Genomic DNA, 21739 nt, shown 5'->3' on the forward strand with positions numbered 1-21739 from the left:
CTCTCGAACCGAAATTTTTTATCGGAAGCTCCCTCTCAAATAATTGTGGGTAAGTGATATCGTCTTCCTGAAAAATAGTATATTTTTAATAAATAGTGATATTTCCGTCTAGGATCTTTATTTTATAAGTTTTGTGTGTAAGTGACATCGTCTTTCTGAAAAATAGTCTATTTTTAATAAATAGTAATATTTCCGTCTAGGATCTTTATTTTATCAATCTTGTGTGTAAATGACCTCATTGTCTCGAAAAATAATCCATTCTTTTTAAAAATAAAATGAAATAATTATTTCTGCTTATTATCATGAATTTTAGGCGCGATAAATTTTATGCGCACGTGACCTCATTATCTTGAAAAATAATTTTTTTAATAAAAATTGTGATATTTTATCTATTTTAGAAATTTTGAATGCTGTAAATTAGAAAAATAAATTTATTTATTTTTCTTGACTATTGTTAGAAGTAAATGTGATATTTCTGCTTTTAGTAAAATTGTGATATTTTTTTCTACTGTTTTGAATATTTAGACATTGTAAAATTCGTGTGCAAATGACTGCCGTATTATTTAAAAATTGACATTTTTGCAATTGATTATAGTATTGTTGTGAAATGTTTATTTGCAAATTAACATCCCATAAATTGTGATAATTCCGTATTCTTGAATTTTTATAAGAGTTTTTCTATACATATTAAATTCGCAATTATGCTAGAATGCCTTTACAAACTGCTACCTTTCTAAATTTGAGCCCAAAATATTTGATTGGTTATTTTTGAAATGTTATAGAGAGTGACTGTTATTAATGGTTTAAGTGAAATTCATATTAATGGTTTCAGTGATATGTTCAGTACATGATATTGCTGCTTTCGAATGTTTAAAGAGATTTAGAAATAATTTAAGTATGCAAGTGGACTCATCCGATTCGCCGGTGAGGTATAAGTTGACCTATCTGGGACGCCGGTAGGGTTTAAGTGGACTCATCTGGTACGCCGGTGAGGTATAAGTGGACCTGCAGGGATTAAGTGGACCTATCTGGGACGCCGATAGGGATTAAGTGGACCCATCAGGACGCTGATGGGGTATATAGGTGACCTACTTGGGACGCCAGTAGGGTATTTTGAGAAATCCTTTGAATTATGTACTACCGTTAAAAGTGTTATAAGCATTTCAATTACTCGGATTATACTTAGTATTTCTGTTAATAGATCTCCTTTTTGAAAATATTGATATCTTTCAATCATGATTATTTTTAGGATTATGATGATCACTTACTGAGTAGCCAAACTCATCAAACTATGGTAAACATTTTTCAGGATAACTGCGATTTCATTTGTGTCCTCGTCAAGATCAACTTTGGGAAGATATTGTAGTTTTGCTTAAATTCTTTTGTTACTTTGTAAGACCTCGCCACTGTAAATTTGTCCTATCAATAGATGTATATATGTTTTGTCCGTCACATCTTAGGAATAATAGTATTGTAAATTCTTGGGGTGTGACACAGGGCATGCAACTGGATTCTTTATGTCAATTTTGTAGTAACCATGATGATAACTTTTTCATCTATTATTCCAATATGCCTTTGCGCAGGGTATATAGAGATCACTAGCTTGGAGATGTGGAAAACAATTCGTCCTCAGTACTTATGTCCTTGATTTACTTAGGTGGTGGTTACTTTTCAGGTTTAAATAACATGGACTTCGTAATATTTGGTCTTCCATCTTTTTTTACTGCTATTTGGTTACTATGGGAAGAGCGCAACATAATAGTATTTGAGTCAAGACCTACCAAGAGAGAGATTATTGTGAAAATGACTGCCTTACATGTTCAAGCACTAGCAGAAGTTAAGAAGTGGTCTTTTCATTTATCAGAAAAGGCCATCATTGGTAGTCTTCGAATAACTTGAGAGCAGCACAGGTCAAAATCCTTTATTCCGATACCGTGGTTTTTTCCTGAGGCTCATAATTACAAGCTCAATATTGATGATGCTTCCTTGAGAAATACAAGTTTAGCAGGTGGTGGTGGAGTTTTCAAGAACAGAGCGGGATGTTTTATTGCTGCTTTCGCAAAACATTTTGGTTTTCTTCTAATAACCATGCCGAATTCTTGGCACTTGACGAAGGAGTTCAATTGGTTATTCGAAGGAATTGCTTTCCAATTCAGATAAAAAGTGACGCGGCCTTGGTTGTGAATGTCAATCAGAATCGATGACGTGCTCCATGAAGGCTAAATATGATTGTAGACAATTGTTGCACTTGACTTTCTTCTCATCGATGGTCCATTACACATGTCTTTCGGGAGGCTAATATGATTGCTGATGCCCTAGCTAAGCAGGCAGCTGTTGGCCCCGATGCTACTGTATGGTGCCATAGACCACCAGATTTCCTTTCATCTTTTTTATTACATGATCTGGCACAATTGCCCATCATAGGGCTGTATGTTAATTTATTTTTCTTTGCTCTTTTATTAATAATAAAACGGGTAGGGGGCCTTCTCCCCCACTGACTTACCCAAAAAAAAGGGATGGTTTTGGTCTCTTCATCATCTTGGAACTTACTATTTGGAGGGTGGTGATAAACCCTTTGTAACAACATAATTGAAGTCTCTTTGGTGTACTCTCTCCACACTTTGTTTCCTTCTTTCCTCTATGAATATATATTTGGATATTTTATTTGCCAAATAAGTTTTTGCTCCCGAAGGAGTAAACTGTCCATTTACGCCAGCACTAAAAAATAAAATGAGCCTATTGTTAGTACCCCAAATTTTGGGAATGTACCATATAAAAACCAAGTCTATAAAACAAAATGGGAAAAGTTTATAGAGAGCCTAGGCTCTAAACAATTAAATTAGAGCCTAATCTAAAAATTTCACTAGAAGAGGTTGTTTTGATGCCCATATATCCTCAAATTGATCATCTTGACCTCAAGATGCATGGATTTGAGAAAAAAATGGATTTCAAGTATTTGGAAACAGTGCATCTTGTATCATATTTTTGGACCGTCAAATTTTAAGTTATTTAAATTTCCATAGATCTACTAGATCTACACTATTTTTGAAGTTTTATGTTTTCTAATTAAAGATGAAAATATATTTTAAGGCTAGTCAATGATTTCCAGTATCGAAACCATATTTCTCGACACTATTTATAGGTGGGTTCTAATTTGGTTGTTTAGAGCCTCGACTCTGTAGAAACCGCACCCTTTCTGAAAATCGGCAATCCATTTAAATATCATAAGGTGATTGCTTCCAAACCGAACCGAAACAAAATTGAGAGAATGAAATAGAAAAATAGGGATAATCCCAATGCTGTTATTGCCGATATTTTTGAAATTAGGGGCAATCAGATTGTATGGAATATTTTTCTCCCCTATAATAGAATTTTGGAATAGATTTTTCGGGAGTATGTTAGACTGTTGACACTTCTTTAGAAAATTTATATTCCACATAATGCATCCGATGAGGTTGTTTGGGAGATTGACTCAAATGGCTTATACTCGGTGAAGTTAATGTATAAGCTACTTTTCCATGACCGTTGGAGATGGTTTATACCTGAAATTGCCATTATTTGAAAGTGACCTTTGCCGCTTAAGATTTAAGTCTTTTTATGGTTGGCAGTGCAAGATAAGATTCTCAGTGTTGATAATCATATTAAGAAAGGTAAGTTTTTGCCTAATATATGCCTATTGTGTAAGAATGATGCTGAAACATGTACTCATATGTTTCTCCATTGTTCTTTTACTTTTTTAAATTTGGGAATAGTTTTTTGACCAACTTGGGATTGCAATGGTTATGCTTTTGGAAGTCAAGGGGATAATCTCAAACTTAGTGTTATCTATGCTTCCACAAACAAGCATGGTGATTTGGCAAATTGCGAGAGGACTGATAATATGAGAAGTTTGGAATAAAAGAAATAGAAGAGTGTTTGATGGAATTTGTATGTCTATTGAGAGAATTTTGGAGAAAATGTTACACTCTATTTGGCTTTCATGCATAATTACAAAAGTTGGGAAAGATATTCTGGAAGTGGATGATAGGAGAAACCTATCGAATCTTTTCCAATTTGGCTCTTTTACGTACAGGCCTAATGGGAGATAGGTACCTCCATTGGAAGGGATTTTTAAACTTAATTTCGATGGTAGCTCATTAGGAAACCCAGGTCTAGCTGGTTTTGGAGGAGTGGTGAGGGATTGAAATGGACCTGTTATCTTTGCTTATGCGAGCCCTCTGGGAGAGAAAACTGCAAACTGTGCAAAACTCTTTGCTCTATTTAATAGTTTAAAACTTTTTGTGGCAAGGAATTTAGGGTTTGTGGAAGGTGATTCATTGAATGTCATCAAGTGGTATAATAGGGAGCAAAAATCGCACTGGGGATTTCGGTCCATTTTGCTACAAATTTGGGACATATCTAGGCCTTTTCTCTTCTCCTTTGTGTGTGTTTTTCGTGAGGCTAATGTATTGGCAGATTTCCTTGCCAAAAGAGGCACTACTTTAACTGAGACTTGGTATCGAATTTTGTAATTTCCTTTTAATTGTTGATTAATAAAGCTCTGAATTTCTCTAAAAAAGAAAAAAAAAAAGAGGGAGAAATCAAGCACACATTCTACAAGACTAAAGCAATATCCCAAATTGAACAAACACCACCCGATTCTTGCAAAGAAAAATCTAACTCCAACTTTTTTATTTGGAAGTAATCACCTTATGATATTTAAATAGATGGCAGATTTTCAGATCTAATAAGTTTTTAGTACATGTTTTTGCGCGAGGAAGCAAATGAATAGTCTGGTCCCGCCGGAGCATAGTGTGCTCGCTCTCTATTTTGGGAGTGACTGCCATTTTCCGATATATATATCCGTGACTGGTTAAGGGTTTATGCGCGTCTCTAACAAACTTCAGAACTGAAGGTCGAAGTAGGGTTTATGCACCCCTGCACGTCTCTCTCTAACAGTACTTCCAAACTACAGCTATCTTTCCCTTTCTCTCTCTAACATTTGACGTATTCTCTCTCTGCATTTGATCTCACGCTTCTTTCTCTCTCTTTTCTTCCTTCTCCCACCAACTGTTGTCATGTGGGCACTGCGCAGAGGAGCCAATCCATTCAGGTAATGCATCTTTCTCTCTCTAAAATTCCTTCGCTCTGTGGTTTTTTTTCGCCCTGGTTTTTACCTACTTCTGAGCCATACTTCTCCGTGTTCTTCAGCGAGTGTAAGTTATTTGTTTCTCTCTCTAATTGTTTATCCATCTCTATTGGTATATCTGTAGAAGTCCAAGCTTATACAGGGAAGTTCTGTTGCTTTTGTTTTTTAGTGCAATATGAACATCTTTGCTTTTGCATTTGCTTATCCCAAAAAACATTTTGTTTTGCATTTGCAAGCCGTGAATCTGTTATCATTCACGTTATCTTCCATTTTTTGTTGGGATTCTTTTGTAGCTGTACCGGTTTTGTTTTACTTCGCCTGTTTTTTTTTTGTCCCACCTTAATATGCAGGAAGGAATTCAGATAGGATTTATAATATTTTAAGCTTAGAATAATTGCTCCTGTTTTATTTAGAATGTGAAATTTTCATGTCCAAGGATCATTCCCATTTGTTTTTGTTCAGTTCATTTCATTCGGACAGCATTATCTTCAGGAATCGTATGAAACCAGATTGGACTCCAACTTTTGAAGTAGTTGTAAATAATATTTATGTGATTGTACTGTCTGCTTTGTGAGTCCCGCTCTTTATTTCTTTATTTTTTTGTTTTATTGGTTTGTGCTAATGTTGCTCTCACATTGGGGATTAGTAGATTTTATATTAAGCTCTCTTCATTGACCTAAAGACAAATGCAAATTCCCTTCAACTACTTACATGTTGAATGTATATGAGAATATTGCATGTTTTCTCTTTCAGTTCATTGTTGAGTTAATTCCTCTTAAGTTAATTCGACATGCATAATCTGATGTTTATCAGGAACAATGGATATCTTTTGTGTGTGTCTCGAGCTTCATTTAGCAAGCTAGAATTTCCAAATGAAACAGAAGCAAATGTCTTGCGAAACTGGCAAAGGACTGTAAATAACATTGAATGCCATCAGTGTCGCTCGACCAAGAGGTTTTTCCACTGTCCATCTTTCAAAAATAAATTCATGGTGGAGGGTCGCTCTCTCTCTTCACAAGCTGGCACTGAGTCTGGTAAGGATGATGAAGAATTAGAAGATGGGTTTTCAGAGCTGGAAACTGCCCAAGACACTGATGATTCCGGAGAAGAAGTTGGAGAATCAAAGGTTTCAGAACCTGAGTTATCTGACGACGATTCAACTGAAAATGTTTCGGAAAATTTACAAGTAGAGCCTTGTCTTTCAGAAGAAGAAGGAGGATCATTTGTTGAGAAGGAGGCCCCAAAAAAGAGTGTCGAATCTCGTTTGTTCAAGGTTATCTTGGATGCTCAGCGCCAATCGATCCATAGTGCTATTGATAAGTGGGTGGCAGATGGTAATGTTGTCAACAGGGAGGTTGTTTGGGGAGCCATGTTCAATCTTCGGAAGCGTCGGATGTTTGCAAGGGCTCTACAGGTAAGCAAACGTGTTTTAAACTTGATTGATGCCAAGCTGTATCTGCTCTATCTCTCTCTCTCTCATCCGCATTGATGCATGCCTTCTCGTGGTGCAAGTTGATGTGTACCGCTTGTCGTTGGTGAATATCATTTACCTGTCATAGAAAAAAAACTTTTATGGGCATGCATCCATTATTGAATGTTAACAGATTCTTTGTTTGTTAGCTTTGAATAAGATGATAGGAAAGCTGTTTCTGTTTTGGTAGGATGATAACTTCAGTTTTTTCTTAGTTATAACATGGTATCATACTCTGAAGTTTAATTGTGGATATTTTAAGTTTGAAACATGTGTTATCATATTGAAATTGGATTATTTTTAGCGTGGTTTTGAAAACCATGTACAATGTATGCACTGGATGGATGGTCATGCTCCCATGATTGACCGTAGACATCATCTCTTTGCAAAAGTATAAAAGCTAAATTTTAGGGATTAGGGTAGGGAATAAATCTTGGATTCATGGTTATCTTAACTATTAAATGGATCACTTACAGCTGAAGAGCTTCCTTGGCAAGTTTTTCTCGTATATGTTAGCCTAGAAAGAACCAATTGTTGGATTGTGAGAACACATGTTTGAAGATGCTAGGTGGCTCCTAACATTGTGTTGGCTGCCTGCCATTACGGGATGTTTGGATTGTGCGATGATATGATTGATAGAACTTGGTGTCTCTTGACAATATTTGGGCTGCTGTGGTTGGGATGCCTAAGTGTAAGAAATGCGCATGCACATTTGTCTGTATATGTGTCTAATACATGTGCATGTGCATATATTCAAATCGATTCACGACATACAACATACATACATATGTAAGTGTGTTTGTGCGTGTGGCGTTTCATGGAGATGGCTCTTGGGTACCCACTTTTAATACTTTAATAGCATAAAAATGCTTGCATGCTGCATTGGAAGTTTTTCTGAGCTATGCTAGTTAAGATTGTTCTTTCTTAATGACATCTTCTTTTATTTTCATGGGAATTTGGAGCAACCAGTTTGATTGTTATGGCTCATGAGAGCTGCCTCTTCACAAAGTTCAAAGTCATCTTTTCTGTAACATGTGATTGTTGCACTTTTATTTTGTTTATTCCTTCCTTTTAATTGTAAGTCATTATATGACTCTAGGGCATAGTGTTCAAAACTAAAGGCTGTAATCTTTGAATCGTCCATTTGAGAAAACATGCAACCTTTGAATCTAATATAAATACTTCATTATGCAAATAATTTTCATTGCAAGATTTAGGCTCTAGAGGGAAATAGTTGAAGGCGAACTTTCTTCAGTCCCTTGGAACATTAGATTTCTATGTTAACTTACCTCAAACCGCTTTGGAGTTTAGACCTAATAGAATTATCAATCTCCTTTCCAAATAGAATCTCCTTAAAACAAAATTGATTTGGAGCTCAAAAAATTGTTCCACTATGTAAGATAGTTGCAACTAGGTATGTTCCACAAACTGCAGTTAACTGTAAACTGCTGTGTGTACGTACTGCTGTATATGCATGAGAGAGTGGCATTTTTGGGCTGTGCATGCCCTAAAGTACCCAACATGCCCTCCCTCCCTCCCTCCCACCCTCTCTCTCTCTCTCTCTCTCTACCCCCCCCCTCCCCCTTTCCCCTCTATGTGATTTATAGCTATTTGTAATCCACCAACCATGTTGTTTAAAACCATAATCATAAATTCTTAAAGGAGCCCATAAAAAACATAAAACTAGAGAGAGAAGTGCTCATAGTAAACCCACCTGAAACTCATCTTCTGCTTCTTTTATCTGCTAAATAGTTCCCTTTTGTTACCAGTTGCTTGCTTCGCTAAATAGTATGTTGTCTCTCATAACCAACTGTGTTTTTTGCACTCCATATTTGGAGCTCTCTCTCTCTCTCTCTCTCTCTCTCTCTCTCTCTCTCTCTCAGAGCAGTGCCCTTTTAGTGGGTTTCCTCATTTGGTAGAAGTGGCAAAATATGCTAGTGTGATACCTGGCGTATTCTCTAAAAGTGCATGCTGGAGAGTGCTTCATTGGGCAGTTGTCTCCTGGAGGGGGGGGGGATTTCGCTACACACTTTTTGTCTTGGGCAATGAAGCAAGGGACATTAATCACCTTAAGGATAATGACTCTAGTGTTGTGCCTCTGGTCTAGCGAGCAAGCACTTTTGAGAGTTTGTTTTCAAGCTCTTATCTGTACAAAATCTGATATTGAAGAACCCCAAAATCAACATTATGGTGCTCGAGGCTCTCACTGACCGAAGGACATTGCATGAATAGCTTAAGGTCTAACTCTTCTCCTCTGGATTTACAATACTTGCAGCTTCATTAATCCCCACTGTGGTACTCTTCTATTGTTTACAACAAAAAGGTATTGGGAAGGTTCATTCAATTGTTATTGGGTATAGTGCAAGAACAAGCCCACTTTCGGGAGTATGTGGCCAGCTAAAGGAGATTTAAGAAAGCTGAACTAAGGATTATAACGGAGGTTGGTATTCATGATGGTGAGCTTCCCCCAGTATGTTGGTTTTGGGGTCCTTCGAAACTAGATTTTTTAGATTGTAGTGCTTGAAAACAAACTTAAAGAAATGTTTTTTCCCTGGGCTAGAAGTATAGCACTAGGGCCATTTTCTTCAAGGTGGTCGATGCCCCTTGGTTGCCCAAGATGCAATGGGGTGCATGGGGAAATCACCCCCAAGATACAACCTCTCTGTGAACTACTATTATTCTCTATAGCTTGCACTCTTGGAGAGGGTCTAAATTACCAAAATATTTTATGATTTGCCAGTTCTCCGAATGGAGGAAACCCACTAAAGCTAAACAACTCAGAAAAAGGAGTATGAAACCCTTGGTTATGCGAGCAAACACACTTTTTAGAGAGAAAGGGAGCACACTAATTATCAAAAGGATTTGCTTAGCAAGGAAGAGAGATGCAGAAGAAGATAAGTTTTGGTTGGCTTTTATATGAGCTTGTTCTCTCACTCCTTGATGTGATTCATAGCCCTTTGAAATTTGTTAATGCATGTACATATGCTAACTAACGCAAATCTAGGTTGTTCAGGGCATTGGAAGGGGTTAGGAGTTTCTATGGTGCTTCAAATGAAATCCTTTTTTGGAGAAGCCTCTGAGAATAATCTCCTAAATAATCTCCAAACCAATTGTCACCCCAAAATCAGATTTGGGTTATCCATTTTGAATGGATGGTGAATCTTAGGAATATGGAGCTTTTTTTTGGGCTCCAATTGAAATCTTACTTGGAGAATCATAACTTGGGACATTTATGGGCCCCTCATTACTACCTCTTAAATGTTTTTCAAGGTCGGGGAAAGCTATAGCCTATAATGTTCTTAAGGGACACAAATTCTACCCATTAGTGAATGCATTTGTTGGTGTTTGTATTTTTTACCTTAATTTGTTGATAGTATGACTTGCAAGGCATGATGTCTTTGAAAAATGAATGGCTATGATCTCGAATTACCCATTGAATAAAAAATGAGACCTTTGAATCTCCTTTAAAGGTTCCATAATGCGTGCGCAAATATAGGCACTAATAGGTATAGCGGGATGCTGAACACAATGGTCAGTGATTGTAGTTTGTACATTAAGTTGTTGAATGAATGTTACATCTTCGGGATTCATGGAATCAACTAGTAGCTATACCTAAGATAAAATGCCATATTCTTATTGCTAAGTATTGAATTTAGGTTGCCTACAAAAAAGAGGTCTCGTTGGCGATTGTAGTTGGTAAGTTATCGACAGTGTTACCTGTATAATTGAGTTATGTGTAGATTGTTGGCCTGACATGCAATAAACATTGTTGTAAGCCTCCTGTTGGGTCTTTGTTACTTTTTGCATCTTGGGTAGATGATGAATTAAAACAGCAATATTGTCTTGGGAAAAAATGGTTCAGAACTTGGAAATTATATGTATTTGACATGTTTGGAGTTTGGATAGATATGGGAAACAAATGGGAACTATATTGAAAGATGCGAGGAAAATGACGAATAATTTCAAGAAATTTGCAATATTGGAAATTTCTTATGGCTGCTATAGAACTCAACTTCCTATTAGTAAGTAATTATATTCAGGACCAAATGTACTTCGGTTTTAGGGAAATTTAAATCCAAGCTCTAACATGCAACATTCCTCATGATAAACGCTCAATCCTATTAGTGCAAACAGTGCATGTTGAAAAAAAAAAAAAGGCCCGGACCAGTGTTTCAAAAAACGCCAGGTGGCGCCTAAGCGGCTGGGTAGGAGGCCGCCTAGAACCTGGGTGGCACAAAAATAAACAAATAATTGGACAAGTCCTAACGGAATGCGGAGAATTTAGATAGTCCATAATCCATATTTCCATACAATATACACACAAGAATTGGATAGTAGAAACTAGAAATTGGAAAAAAAAAAAAAAAAAAAAATATACAGTCTATGACTGAATAGTCAATACCAAGAGTCAAGCGTCTTCATTCTTTAGTCATCATCAGATGAAGCAGGGTAAGCCTTCTCATATGCATCAGATTCGAGAGAATCATCCCCGTATTCAACATAACATTCGTCTTCCTCTGTTTTTTCTGAATCTGCCTCTTCTTTCTCTTCTTCTACCCCCCTTCTTACTCTGTGCAGATGAGTATTGGCTGCTTTACCTGATGCGTGTTCACCTTTGTCTTTCTTTTTATGCTTTCATGAACTCAAATATTGTATAATCTCGTCCCTGGTAGCCTCATGAATATTTTTACCTGAGGCAACATCCCCCTTAATACTGGCAAGGTGTTTCTTTAACCGGTGAGTATCCCTATTAGTGTCCTTTCCACAATAATTACACTTAATACGATTTTTGTCATTCGGATTCGGGTTATGACCATACTTCCAACATGGATCACCTCTTTTAAAAGAATCTGGAGAAGATATTTTCATAGAACAAGGCTCATTTTCTTCCTTTTCTGGTTCTATTAAATTCAAATATTGTCTAATCTCTTCCCTAAGGAACCTTTTTACAAGACACAACATTCTCTTTAATACTGGCAAGGTGTTTCTTGAATCGGCTAATACCTATTGGTATCTTTTTCACAAAAATTACACCTTATACAATTTTTATCATTTGGTTTCGAGTTATTGCTATACTTCCAGCCCGGATCACCTCTTTTAGCAGAACCAAGAGTAGATCTATCCAAATGATGAGGATTTTGTTCCTGTTTGTGTTTTACTTCATATATTGGTTAATCTCCTCTCTGATTGCTTCATGACCATTTTTACAAAGGGCAACATTCCCTTTAATACCGTCAAGATGTTTGTTAAATTGGTTTTTGCTCCTTTTTGTATCATTTTCACAATAATTGCGTCTTATGCAATTTTTATCCAAAAGATTTGGGTTGTAGCCGTGTTTCCATCCCGGATCATCACGTTGAATAGATCCCGAGGAAGATCTCTCAAAATAATACAAGGCTTACAAGCAATCTAACAAATCAAATCGTGCACTTATTTTGATTGCTTGATCTCCAAACTTCCACCTCTGAGATGTTTTTGAGTGCTAAAATCTTCAAAAACACCATCTAATAGCCGTAAAAAAACTCCCAGACCAAATCTAATCTCAATGGGTGATTTTGGATCCATTTTTCGTAACTTTGAGAAACCCTTTAATCCTATGAAAATCACAAAATTTAGTTTTTTTGAGGTTTTTCTCGCTCTAAAATTGGCTTTAATGGTATTTAGGTTTCAAATGAACCTCAAACCCACCCTTAAATTTTTTTTAATTCAAAAAATCAAAAAATATCCCTCAATTAGGGGCATTTTCGCCCCCTGGGCGGTGCGCTAGGCGTAGGCGCTTGCCTAGGTGGGTACCCTACCACCCAGAGGCAGACCGCCTAATTTGGCCTCCTTGGCTTGGGCGAGGTGCTCAGGCCCTCTAGACTGCCTAGGTTCTGGGTGGTTCGCCTTTTGAAACAATGATCCACACATAGCTTTCTCCATGTATTTGGGGCCAGAAAATGCCCTTCAGATGAGAATAATATCATCATCATCGTCATCACAGCTTTTTTCCAACTAATTGGGGTCGGCTACATGAATCTTGGTCGTCCGCCATTCTGCTCTATTAAAGGTCATACCCTTAGTGAGGCCAAAAGTCTCCATATCTTTTCGGACTATTTTCAACCACGTCATTTTGGGCCTACCCTTTAACCTTTTCAATCTTTCCACTTGAACTAACTCGCACCTCTAACAAGTGTTTTACTGGGTCGGTGCCACGCATGGCCAACCCATCTAAGTCTACTATCTCTCATCTTATTGCTTATTGGTGGCACATCTAAATTTTTTCGAATGGGCTCATTTCGAATTCTATCTCTTCTTGTCTTTCCATTTATCCATCTCATATCCTCATCTCCGCTACACTCATTCTATGGGTATTGTTTTTTGTCCGCCCAACGTTCCGCCCCATAGAGTAAAGCTGGTCTCACAGCTGTGTTATAGAATTTGCCCTTCAGCATCATTAGTATGCGGCAATCACATAGAATTCCTGTTGCACATCTCCACTTCACCTATCTAGCTCTAGTTTTGTGTGTGACATCTTTTTCAATCTCTCTGTTTTCTTGGATTATTGACCCAAGATATCGGAAGTGCGGTTTTTTTTTGTACTTCCTGGCCATCAACTGTTTCCTCGTCTTTACTCCTATTATTACTAAACTTTTATCACATATACTCTGTCTTAGTCCTGTTAATTTTAAAACTTTTGGATTCTAGAGCATCCCTCCAAAGTTCTAACTTTGTGTTGACGTCGTTTCAGGTCTCATCGATCAAAACTATGTAATTTGCGAACAACATGCACCACGGTACTTCATCTTGTAGGTGCCCAGTTAAGTCGTCCATAACTAAGACAAGAGGTACATGCTTAATGCTAACCTTTGATGTAGACCTATTGTCACTGAAAACTCATTCGTCTCTCACTTGTTGGTTTTACACTAGTTAGCACTTCGTCGTACATATCTCTCACCAAGTCGGTGTAGTGTCTGGAGATTCCTTTCTTTCCTAACACTTGCCAATCAAATATCGGGGTACTCTATCATAACTTTCTCTAGATCAATAAAGACCATGTGGAGGTCTTTTCCCTTCACCTTTAACTTCTCAATCAGTAGCCTAAGTAGTAAAATAGCCTTCGGTTGTTGATCTTCCTGGCATTAAACCTAATTGATTTTCAGATACACTCATTTCATGCCTTAGTCGTTGTTCAATCACTCTCTCTCAAAGCTTCATAGTATGGCTCATAATCTTGATCCCTCGATAGTCTGACAATTTTGTATGTCTCCTTTGGTCTTGTAAATAGGTGCCACAATTCTTTTCCTCCATTTGTTTGGCATTTTTTTTGTTCTATTAAAAAAAAAGTTTTCTTTAGTTTACTTTCTCAAAAAAATAATATAAAAAAATGAAAGAACTTTCTCTCTCTCTCTTTCTCTCTCCTCTTCATTCAAAAGCCCTTACGCCCTGCCCCCTCTCCCTCTTTGTGCCCCTGCCATCTCCACTCTACCATCCTTCGCACTCCTCGTCTCTGCCCTACTCTCTCTTTCCTCCCTACCCACCGTTCCTTCTCTCTCTCTGAACTACATGCTACAGTCACAAAACCCTACTACAAATGACATAAACCGCCATTTTTTTCTCTTCACCTCCATTCATACCCCTAAAATGTCACTCTTCTCCACTAGAACTCTCAGCGCAAGTTCAACAAACATAGAATCCACAGTTCTAATTGCTCAAATTAGTCCAGCTCCACTCTCTCTCTCAAGAAACTCAACTTCAATTTTCAAAAAGGAAAAAAACATCCAATCCTTGGTTATCATGAATTTAGCAGCAATTTTTTTCTTTTCTGAGAACAGTTAACTGTATTATATTGTAGCTACATTACAAAAAGAATCCCTTAGGCAGTGCAAGAGATGGGTGCCCGATAACAAAAGTGGAGTTAGAGAAAAGAAAATAAATGAAAAGCTTTCTGCTCACAAGATGTGGGCTAATACATAACTCAGAGGAGAAAAGAAGAGAAGAAGAATGAAAGAGGAGAGTGAGATTGAAAAAAAAAGAGACTGAAGAGAGAGAAAACTAGAGTTAGGACTGAGAGGGAGAGGAGGGGAGAAGAGAGATGTCAAGAAGCTGCTTCTGTTGTTGACGGTGGAGTTGCTGCTCCCTGTGTTGCTAGCTGGTCGGCTAAGGCGTTGGCCTCCTTGGTGATGTGGCTGAAGATGATTCGCAGTCACTTGCAAAGAGAACCAATAAGGTCAAAAAGATGGGCTAATCTCCATGGGGGGATTGTATGTCCTTTTGCCCAAGATACTGTATTCACATTCCACTGGAAGGCTTTAGGAGTTTGCTAGGTAAGGAATGATCTCTCAGGCCTTTCAGTAATGCAATAGCTTCGCCCTAAGTTGAATCAGTGTGCCCCATCCAACCCGAGAAAGGAAGGAGTATATGGCTTCATCTGCAAGGTGGCTCCCATATCCTGCAGGACCTGGGTTCCATAAAGAGTTACCATCCGTGTTGAACCATGGTTGGGAAAGCCCAAGTGGCCCCGTGGTTGGGACCGCTTAGTTGAGAGGAGCAAGGTTCTCTGCCAAATGGAGATAAAGATGGAAGATCCCAAATTGGTGCAATGAGTTAGTTTCCCGGCCCAAAAGGAGACAAGTGCTTTTTTTCGGTCACGGAGTCAAGGAGAGAGGAAAGTGGCTGGGCTGGCTCCGAAATGTTCTATTATTCCTTACTAGACAAATTGTCCATTGTGCTGTCAAGATAGTTACTTTCCAGGTGTTGCATCCCAGTTTTGGGAGGGGAGGGGATATGTAGGCCCCAAACGGCTTCTTGATGCCCCTAGGAATATCCCAAGGAATCTGAAAGAGGTTAATGATGTTGGTCCACATGGAAAGAACAGCTGGAGAGTGGAGCAAAAGGTGGCTTGTTGACTCCTCTTCCCGTTGGCAAAGGATGCATCAGTTTGGTGGAGGAATCCCCATTCACTCTAATTGGTCAGCAGTTAGGACTTTTCCATGTGCTAGAGTCCAACACAAAGCCTGGATCTTTAGAGGCAACGGGGTTGACCATAATTTTCTGAAGATGTGCTTGGGTTCCTATGTTGCTGCATGGAGTGATAGAAAGAAGGCACCAATTTGCCGGAGGATGTGGCAGCCCATAGAAGCTGGTCCCCTCCTTCTAGGAGAACAAAAAAAATAATTTAGAGAGGTCAATAGAGACAAGAATTGCGGTGTCACTTCTTTGAAGAGGAGGGCCTTTGCTGTGCGGACCATATCAGGCTGCCCTCTATGAATTTCACGTAGTCCCGCACTAAAGCCATGGTGTTAGTAAAGCCATGGTGTTAGCATCCTAGGAGAAAGTTGGGGCCATTGGCTAGCTAAGGATTTGGTGCCCATCCACAAATCAGTTTAGAGACCAAAATCTTACCCTCTCCCCGCTTTTGCCTGTACTTGCCCCTGATGCCCAGGTCTAGGGTGGCTTGGGAACCAGCCCCCATCCTGGCATCCATATTTGCTTCCCACAATTTCCTTCCATACTTGTTCCTCATCGAGGAGAACGTCCACACCACTTTCCGAGCAAAGCCATATTTGTTTCCCTTAGTTTTTGGCAGTGTTTCAAAAAGCGCTAGGCGGGTCCTAAGCGGCCCTCGAACGTCGACACCACTTTCCAAGCAAAGCCATATTTGTTTCCCTTAGTTTTTGGCAGTGTTTCAAAAAGCGCTAGGCAGGTCCTAGGCCGCCTGGGGGGTCCAAGCCGCGTAGAACCTGGGCCTCCCAGTCGAATCCAAAAATGATGCCCAGTCAAAGATGCTTCTAAGGACTCAAAATATTATAAAAACCCCCCCAGTAGATTTATAAAACATCAAAAATTGAATCTGATATCAATGGGTGATGTTTTGATCCCTTTTTGTCAACTTTGAAAAAAAAAAATTTCTGTCTCTGGGCGGGGCGCCCGCCTCGGCAGGGCGCAGGCCTTGGGCACCTAGGTTCTGTTCCCGCTTAGGCGGCCGCCCAGGAACTGCCACCCAGATTGGTCGCTTGCGCCCAGGCCTTCTAGACCCCCTTGGCGGCCGCCTTTTTGAATCACTGGTTTTTGGATACCTAAGCCACCAGCCTCTTTTGGGTTGACACATCATATTCCAAGCTATTAAATAACACTTGTTTGCATTAGTACAGCCCCTCCAAAGGAAATTTCTTATTATTGATTCGATAATCCATAAGAATGGAGAGATGGATACAGATGTCGTGTATAGAGTTAGAGCTGGGTGGACGAAGTGGAGATGTGCTTTGGGAGTCTTATGTGATCGTTGCATACCAATGAAACTGAAGGGAAGTTCTATAGGACGCTGTAAGACTGGCCATACTTATGGGACAGAATATTGGACAGTCAAGAAACAACATATCCAGATAAAAAGTGAAGCTGAGATGAGGATGTTGAGATTGATGAGTGGCAAGACAAGAAAGGCTAGGCTTCAGAATAAATACACTTGAGAAAACTCAGGGATAGCTCCAATAGGTGTTAAGATGTGGGAAAGTAGACTTAGGTGGTCAAAGATCAAACCATTAAGATAATGCAATTAATGGTCAATTTACAAGAAGAATCCTAGAGAATCGGTGTTGATATGTGTGTCATTACATGCATGGGTACAGCATCGAAATAGAAGAATCCATGTCACATAGTTTAAACTTCAAAATGCTTGATGTCAATAATTAAAAAAAAAATGTGAGTTTTTTCTTACAAGCCTTTTTCTTTCTTAAGAAAAATTCTATTACAAGTATTAAAAAAGATTTGCATTCTAGTACAGCACAAGGTTACCCTGAGGAGGCGGTTATATTTTAACATAGTAGTGGTTTGTAACTTTATAAACCAAAACCTGTCAGAGATTTCTTTTATTTCTGTGCTTTTTTGGGGAGGCAAGAATCAACACATGGTCTCCAAACTGAGCATATTGTAGATCATTCCATTTGCACTAGTGTTACTATGAGGACTTCTAATTATCATGGTCATGCATTTGATAAATCAAGGCTCCTTTCCCACTTTAATTGCGTGCTTGCTATTATGATATTTATTAATTCTATCTTTGCAAGCAGACTGGACATGTGAATTGATTGCCTCTTGATACAGGATTAGCTCAAATCCTATATCATCACTTCACGCAATCATTGATTCAGTTGCTTCTATATTAGCCAAAAGAATCATATCACTCTGAACAAATTGTTGATTGAGCTTGCAATGCTATTTAAGGGAGAGTGTTGTTTGACTACACACTGGAACTCCATTCCGTTGTGATCCATGTAGTTGTAGACTTGTAGTTGTTTTAAACTTGTTCTGTATTACGTGCAATGTTGTTAAGCAGCATTCCTAGTTACTGCTGTCTCAGTTTGATTCTTCTGCTTTCTGCTTATTCGAGAGAATGAGCAAGTTTTCCTTGGTCTTATGCACGTTCAGATCTTTCATAGTGGCTGCTTTTGTTTGGTTTTCACTAGGACAAATTTTTACCGGGATTTATTGCAGCCTATAGTAGCTTCTTTGGTTGATGTTCTCCCTAAGACTGGAGTGAACGATGAAGGACAATGGAAGGAAATGTGGTTTAATCAGTCTATTATTTTTTATATAACGTCTGGATTCCCAAAAAAAAAAAAAAAGATGAAATCTGTCTTCTATTTTTCAGATATAGCAGTCAAGGTGGAGGATTACATCAAGTTTCATTAAGAATGCAATCAATGGGGCATAACCCCAGAAAAGAAAAGTAAGATTAGGGGGAAAACAAACATAAAGCTCCATAAAAGGTCAGGGCAGGAGATTAAAGTCCCAAATAAAGAGTAAGACCCATCTTAACTCCATCCCAAGCAAGGGAAGCAGCTAACAGTTAGCTTCTCGTAGCACATGGGAATAATAGATAGTCATCAGTTCTCATGCTTATCTTTTGATTCTCCTCCATTTTATCAACCGATCTCCAAGTGTAATCCATATCTCAATGTGTCCATCTAGTGGTGCTACACAAATTGCTTTTCCCTTTCCACAATCTGGGGTGTGAGGAAAAGCAAGTCAGCTTAGTAGTGTGTTGAAGGTGAACTTTGGATGTAGCTTGACCGGTAATAATTTTAATGGTGAAGGGAGTTTGTTGTTCCAGTGTTCTCTGATCATTCTTTTTCTTTCATAAGTAACCGTAATTTCTTTTCTTTGGTCTTGGGGCATTATCTCATTTATTTTTATTCTCACTATGAAATTCTCATTAGAAAGTTGATTGTTTATATGGATATTTCTTTGCGCCTCCCTTGTTTCTTGTGGTTTCATTGCTTTCCTTTGTTCTTGCAGCTCTCTGATTGGCTTGACGCAAACAAACCATTTGAAGTCAATGAGAGAGATTATGCATCTCGTGTAGACCTTATCGCTAAAGTGCATGGGATCCACAGAGCTGAGAAATACATTGAGAAACTTCCCCAACCAGTGAGAGGAGAAGTTGTCTACCGAACTCTCCTGGCCAACTGCTCAACAACCACAAACGTCAAGAAAGCCGAAGAGGTTTTCAACAAGATGAAGGACTTGGGTTTCGAAATGACTGCATTCTCTTACAATCAGCTTATCTTGATCTACAAAAGGATAGACAAAAAGAAAATTGCAGATGTCCTATTGATGATGGAGAAGGATAATGTGAAGCCCTCGAGTTTTACTTACAAGCTCCTGGTTGACGTCAAAGGTCGCTCTAGTGACATAGAGGGAATGGAACAAATTATAACGAGCATGAAATCTGAGGGCCTTGTGCCTGACATCCCGTTTCAAGCCACAGTGGCCAAGTACTACATCTTTGGAGGATTCATAGATAAGGCGGAGGCTGTTTTGAAGGACTTAGAGGGAGAAGATATAGAGAGGAATCGGGATGCTTGCAAGGCCCTTCTCCCTCTATATGCTGCACTAGGCAAGGCTGATGAGGTGAGTAGGATATGGAAGGTTGTTGAGCCAAGCCCCCGCCTCGACGAGTGCTTGGCAGTCATTGAGGCTTGGGGCAAGTTGGGTGACACAGAAAAGGCAGAGGCAGTGTTCGAAAGGATGCTCAAAACTTGGAAGAATATTTCCTCGAGGTATATGGCATTTCATATGTTCCTGTCAAATAGTTATCACTGTATTGATGCATGTAAGACTTAATGTAGTGCCACTTATCAAATAAAAATAACAAATAGACTCAATATAGTGCCTTTGGAATAACTATCTTTCCTCTTATTTTCTTCCGCATCTTTTTTAAGAACATATAGGGATTGACATACTCCTTTGTTATAGGCATGTCATAAATTTTCCTTTGTTAAATGTCCCCTGAGATTCTCCCAAACAAATCAAAATTTCTGAAAACAATCTTGTGAAATAACAGCAGTGAGAAATTCTTTGTGCGGTTGATTTGCTATGATTAGTTACTTCTACCTAGTCGTTATCGTTCCCTCTTTGCAGTTTCCAATCCTTGCTTACCTAATGAAAAAATAATGATTTAATGTTTCCTTTTAATTGAAGGCAATTTAGGGAATGAATTACCTGCTCATTACTACATGGTCAATACTTCTATCCATTTTCTCTTATAGCTTATTTTAAATTTTTATTTGTTATACTTATTTGAAATTGTTGAAATTGTTTTTCAATTGTTTACCATTCAGATAAACAACATATGTATTTGGATAGATGTAACCTGCATGAGTCATACATAATTGTTTTCTTGGATATCTTGTTTTATCATATTTCCTTTCTTTTCTTTTTGTCATTTCTTGTTTGATATATTTCTGTATGTATATTCTTGTTATCTAAGTTAACCTTTTCATCAAAAAAATATATGTTCTTGTTCTCTCCTAATTTCTTGTTTGTTAATACACAAATTCTTACCGTTTAGATAGTTTACCAACTCAATAAACAATATGTACATTTGAATTCATGTATATCAGGTATTACAGTGCTCTCATCAAGGTATATACGACCCACAAGCAGCTGAACAAGGGGAAGGACCTTGTGAAGCGAATGGCTGATAATGGGATCACAATCGGGCCTGTCACTTGGGATGCCCTAGTGAGGCTCTATGTGGAGGCTGGCGAGGTGGAGAAGGCAGATTCAATCTTGGCCAAGGCAGCAGCTCAGCAAAATAATTGGACAAGTCAGTCTTCAAAGAATAGATTGAAGCCTTTGTATTCTTCATATATGGTCATCATGGAAAAGTATTGCGAGAGAGGTGATATTCATAATGCTGAAAAGATTTTCCATAGGTTGAGACAGGCTGGATATGTAGGAAGAATGTCCCATTATCAAACCCTCTTGCAAACCTATGTGAATGCAAACACCCCAGCATATGGGTTTAGAGAGAGACTGAAGGCCGACAATGTCTTCCCAAATAGGTTTATGGCCTCCGTGCTAACTAAGGCTGATGCCTTTAAGAAGACAGCCATCTCAGATCTCTTGGACTAATGATAGGCCAATAGCCAAGGCCAATGAAAGGAGTAGATGGATGGGCAGCGTGCTTTGGGTCTGAGGTATGTTGGTTTTCTAAGTTATCAAAAGGACTTGTAGATCATGGTAAGCCAAGTTTTATTGGACATAAATTGGACTTATACCTCCTCATACAATGAAGCAGCATGCTGAGATAGGCTAGAATATATCTATTTAGTTATTTTTGTTCGAGGGTTATGTACTGGTTATCATTTTGATGGATAACCCAAGTTCATTTTACATACATTATGATGCATGATTGTGATATATACATTCTTACCGTTGTTGGATGTTTTCGTATTTTGGTGAGGTTATATGACATGTTCTTCTTTCTTAGGGAGAGCCATTTAAGAAGGCGTGGGATTATTTTTCTTTGGTGAGATAAGTAGCATGGGGGTTGTCTTTTTCTTTTTCTTGACAGTTGCATGGGCACTGTTTTGTTAGTTGTTGAAAGTATTGCCTCAATGGCAAGCGTGTGGACTAGGGTACCCCTCCCTCTTGCACCATATAATGGTGTTTATATGTATGACATCGAGTGTGAATGGCATCTGTTGATTCATACATGTGGGCTTTGATGGCTTATCCTAGAACAACAGGATGTTTAGGCTTTGTGTGTCTACACACACACACGTCCTTGTGTGCTTTTGTTCACATGCTTTTATGGTTGCGTGCATGTGCGTGTTTTTATGAGCATAGATGTGAATCTTATTTATCATGTGCTT

General features: G+C 38.5%; 1 protein-coding gene across 1 annotated transcript; it reads left to right on the top strand.

The window, feature by feature from the left end:
- Positions 1–4855: 4855 nt before the first annotated feature.
- On the top strand, positions 4856–21317 carry LOC18426101 (pentatricopeptide repeat-containing protein At1g80270, mitochondrial). Its single transcript, XM_011622079.3, has 4 exons — positions 4856–5092; positions 5942–6542; positions 18876–19639; positions 20483–21317. The coding sequence occupies exons 1-4, from the start codon at positions 5058–5060 to the stop codon at positions 20994–20996; spliced, it is 1914 nt and encodes a 637-aa protein (XP_011620381.1). The 5' UTR covers positions 4856–5057; the 3' UTR covers positions 20997–21317.
- Positions 21318–21739: the final 422 nt, after the last annotated feature.

Source organism: Amborella trichopoda, chromosome 1 (genome assembly GCF_054954075.1).
Source record: "Amborella trichopoda isolate Santa Cruz 75 chromosome 1, AtrichopodaSantaCruz75HAP2 v2.0, whole genome shotgun sequence".
NCBI classification, from domain to species: domain Eukaryota; kingdom Viridiplantae; phylum Streptophyta; class Magnoliopsida; order Amborellales; family Amborellaceae; genus Amborella; species Amborella trichopoda.

Coding starts and splice junctions, on each gene's coding strand:
- LOC18426101 (XM_011622079.3), top strand. CDS start 5,058: ATGTGGGCACTGCGCAGAGGAGCCAATCCATTCAG. Junction 5,093..5,941: donor AGAGGAGCCAATCCATTCAG/GTAATGCATCTT, acceptor GATGTTTATCAG/GAACAATGGATATCTTTTGT. Junction 6,543..18,875: donor TGTTTGCAAGGGCTCTACAG/GTAAGCAAACGT, acceptor TTGTTCTTGCAG/CTCTCTGATTGGCTTGACGC.